Raw genomic sequence first — 4,517 nt, forward strand, 5'->3', positions numbered from 1 at the left:
AGTAAGCAAGCTTAACGGACGCACAAACAAACACACAAAAACACAAGCACGCACTTGCACGCACACACACCCACACACACACACACACACACACACACACACACACACACACACACACACACACACACACACACACACACACACACACATTATACTGTAGATTATAGAAGCTGGTAATGAAAGAGTGTATTTAGAGAAACGCAGTAGAAATTTTAGAGAATGTTTTACAGTATCACAGGTAAGCAATCCCCTTCCTCTTAGGCAATTGACAACACTAATGCTAGCTACAAAACAGAAATATAATGTCTTTATTTGTAAAACATTAATTGTCACTACCCATTGAGTAGATACCATTAGCATGCACTACATTTTCATTATTTATTTCAAAGCCTTTATGTATTATGTCAGCATGAATCCTTCAGCAAATAATCTCTCAGTTGTACACATTCATTAAAGGTAGAGTAAGTCTGGCGCTATGCTGTGGAGAGTGACGAGGAGGGGGTTGTTCGTCTAGACTTGCAGCTCTATACCAGAGGACACCTCTGCTAGTGGGCGGTTCCTCCTAGTTGTGTAAACTGCATATACGATTACCATCAAGGGCAGTGCCACACAGAGCACTATGCGACTGATTGGCAACTCATTGATGTTGTTGGTACCTGAATGAGAGGGCTTTGGAGGACTTTGACCATCAATAGGTTGTTGTGGAGCAGTGATGATTGTCCCGACAGGATCCATAGTCTCACCTGAGACCTTAGAAGGGAGGTAGACAAATGTCTTCCTCGTTCCCTCAGTCAGCTGACACCACCACTTCCTGTTCTTATCCTTTCTCCAAAGTTTCACAGTCAGAGTGATGTCACAGCCAGACACCCGTGTGACCTGGTATCTGGAGTCTCCCTGCAACTCGCCACCTGTCTCATTCACCCAGCTCACACTAACGATATCTCTAACGAAGGAGTCACACGTTACAGGACCGCCATATGTCAGCAGAGAGCACCTCAAGTTTACATTTCTAGGATGCTTTAGATCTGCCTCTGGTGTGGACATGGAGATGGTGAGAACAGACAGGTAGACAGTAGTATCCTCTTCAAGATGTGCTCTGCCATCTGTAAGGTACTGTCGGCAGACATAGACTCCAGTATCCTCAGCGCCAATGTTACGAACACGTAGGGAGCAGTCAGACCCTACTCCCAGTCTCTCACTGCCCTCATTTCCTTCATTTTGGATCTTCCCTTGAAAGACCTTTTCAGTAGCACTGTGAGACTCAGTTCTGCTGAAGAGCCACACTGTAGAGGAGCAGTCAGGGTGGACCACATTGGTACACGGCAGACTGACATCATCCCCCACACTGGAGTACAGGGAATGTGAGCCTCCGTTGACACCTGTGTAGACAAAGAGGTTTCTTACAAAAACACATTTTGAGCACAATTTGCTAAAATGAGAATTACAACAATGTCAGTATTTTTTGTATTAATTGAAATTCCGTTCCATGCACACCGCTATCCATAACATGGGCTACAGTACCGGTCAAGAGAAGGGCAATGTTGATCAGGAGCTCCATCAGAAGTCTATTGTGTGTAACCACAGCTATTCTCTCTGTGTTCTGCGTTCTGTGTGTGCCGTAATGTCTCTATATGAAACACCCTGATATCCTTTAGTAAGAAAAATAAATAAATTATGTGACTTCCTCTTTTGTTTTGACAAGCCCTCCCCTCACAACATTGCCTCTATGTGTTCGTTACGCCAGTAACATTTGGAAATAATGTATTTTTGATATACTGAAACTACTCTAGATAGGGTGTGTGTTCAGGTCTTTGGTGTGTTAACCAACATGCAACATCCCTCTTCTCTCTAAAATCAATACCCCCACCAATTCAACTCAGTCAACTTGCTCTCTGGGGATGCAGTGCTAGAAAGATCATGGTCTTGTGTGTGTGTGTTTATGTGTGTGTGTGTGTGTATGGGGGTGATTCATGAATTTGCCTCAGTATTCTAATCATTTGTCTTTTGAGCTCATATTTCATGAACCTTCAGACCATAGTGTGATATGTAATGCAAACCGACCACATTTAGAGACAGATGTAATCGGATGTAATCAAAGGACATAATACTGGTCAGCACAAAAAGGACAACAAATATGGAAATGCCTTTTTGTTTAGTTTCTAACACTACTAATTAAACCACACCAGTGAGTGAAGAAAAGGAGGAGGATGAAATAGAGAGAGAGAGTGAGAGAGAGATTATTTAACTCTGGCTTCTTGCATATGCAATGTAAACATATGTTCCGATGCCAGTAAAGCCCTTTGAACTGAGAGAGAGAGAGCGATAGAGAGAGATTCTGATTGTTATTTCACTTGCTTTTGCGTGTTTCCCATTGAACTGAATTGAGAGAGAGAGAAAGAGAGAGAGAAAGCGAGAGAGAGATAAAGAGAGAGAGAGAGAGTAAGAGAGAGAGAGAGAGCTATGAATTTGTATTTTTCATCCTCATCAGAAGTTTAGGTGTTTGTGTCTAAATGGTTGGGGGCTTTCCTTTCCCTGTCTGTGCTCTGACTACCATTGCTTTACTTAAAGGCTTCCTCTCTGTCTCTTCCACAAATGACAGGGTTAGATTTACAAATCAGGGCATCCCCATATGTGTGGTACAAATATTCGAGTGGGCATCCTCATAATAAGTGATGAAAATATGATCCAGACCATTATTTTCAGGTCACTCGCAAGAGACAACACATCGTTGGAATTCTATGGACTAATGCAGTTCCGCCAGTTATTGCGTTTTCTTTGGAGGCTGTGCTGATAATTTGGTCGAGTAGGTATTTAGTAAGAGACCTGTTTTAAATCTGCTGTTCCAAAATCATTAAGGGCAGTGAAATGAACAACAGCCCAACACAAATCAACATGCTAATTGTCTTGTGTCTGTGACAACAATCTACACTACGTCTACACTATGATCATCTCAATTTGAGGTGTCAGATGATTTACGACAGATGATGTCTTCACATTTCGGCTCACACCTCTCTCTGTATCTGAGTGATTTGCAGTGCAGTTATGTGAATATTGTACAGGTCATTCAGTGCAGGCGAATCTTGGTTAACACAGAACTAAAATCGTGCGTCATTTTTTTTCAGCTCCGTGATTAAGTTTTGGGTCTACATGTTTTAGAAATGGAGGGTTCCGGTTTGCAAAGTCTCCGCCCTCGCAAAGGGAAACTCTCAGCCCTATTCTGATATGTCCAAATAACTAGTGACGAAAACCCCAAACACCGGAACTTCTGCTGCTCGTTATCCCAGGCATCCCATTCAGTCCCAACAGATTCTACGGTTTACTCGCAGATATCTGCCCACGAGAGATTAAGTGCAGACCTACTGCACCCAATGAGGCATGTCTGAGTTTATAGGGCTGTGTGTGTGTGTGTGTGTGTGTGTGTGTGTGTGTGTGACACGAATGACCCTGTTTGCCTGATGTATTTAGTTTGATGTCTTTCCCAGTAAAACACAGCAGCAGTATACAGCATACAACAATGTGGATGTCCCAACTTCTCTGGATCTTTCAGTAGAAGGACAAACATTTGGGTCTAGGAGTTTATCCTACAATTCACCATGACAGAGAGTATGCCATGGGCAGTTCTGATAAAATCATCTTCCTCTACCCCAATGTCTGCTTGACAGATATTTTGTCAGTGGTATCTCTATTTTATTCTCTTTGGTGTTTGTTTAATTTACATCAGTGTGGTTTCTGCATATCAGGCCTCCATATTGCGTCTGTGTGCTGGTGCTGTGATTTGCTATGTACTGCACTGAGCTGTTAGAGAGAGTTGATTTAGCTGGCTCATTCCCTCACCTAGCCAGAGGGCAGGGGTTTCATGACAGATGTGATCTGCTGCAGACAGTCTGATACAGATACAAGGCCGTATACAGACACAGAGACACAAAATCTCACACAATCTCTTTCTCATGATTATAGTCACAGCTATGCGGTTGTGGTTTCGGCTTTGCCTTCGATCCTTAGCTGTGATATAATCAAGAATTGGCTCAACCTTTTTGCTTTACGATGGAACAATACCTTATTCTAGAAATGAGTTACTGGTAAAACTGCCAACATTGTTACCACAACTGTCTGTGTTTTGCTGAGGCAAAAAGTGTCAGAGGCCTTTCTTTTGCCTGAGTAAGTGCTTGGTGAACTGGAGTTCAGTAGTAATTGACTGAATCTTCTCGTTAGATGTCTGCTGTGCGCTAATTAACGACTCTTGTTACAGTATTTGCGTTGGTTAAATTGCATGAATAAAACATCTATCTCAACAAGCTCAAGGTCTCACTCGGAATTTTACAACAGCAGTTTCCCTCTCTTCCGTTTCCAACTAAGAAAGGGAAGCGCTACACAGCTATTTCCTTTGTATTGCTATTGTGACACCCTCATCTTGTCAGAGGTTTATAGAAAAAAAACACGGCTCATACAATTTCTTCTCAGTCTCTAGTGTTACAGTCAGTGTAAGAGGGAGGCAACAACAGAGCCATTGTCAGTGA

At 42.5% G+C, this 4,517-nt stretch overlaps 1 protein-coding gene across 1 annotated transcript; it reads right to left on the reverse strand.

The window, feature by feature from the left end:
• Positions 1-280: 280 nt before the first annotated feature.
• LOC106577071 (uncharacterized) lies at positions 281-1,663 on the reverse strand. The gene is made up of 2 exons (XM_045700818.1): positions 1,522-1,663; positions 281-1,379 (listed from the first exon to the last, which is right to left on the reverse strand). Exons 1-2 carry the CDS (start codon positions 1,556-1,558, stop codon positions 511-513), a joined length of 906 nt encoding a protein of 301 aa, XP_045556774.1. The 5' UTR covers positions 1,559-1,663; the 3' UTR covers positions 281-510.
• Positions 1,664-4,517: the final 2,854 nt, after the last annotated feature.

The sequence above is a fragment of the Salmo salar genome, chromosome ssa18, assembly GCF_905237065.1.
Source record: "Salmo salar chromosome ssa18, Ssal_v3.1, whole genome shotgun sequence".
In the NCBI taxonomy this organism is placed as follows: domain Eukaryota; kingdom Metazoa; phylum Chordata; class Actinopteri; order Salmoniformes; family Salmonidae; genus Salmo; species Salmo salar.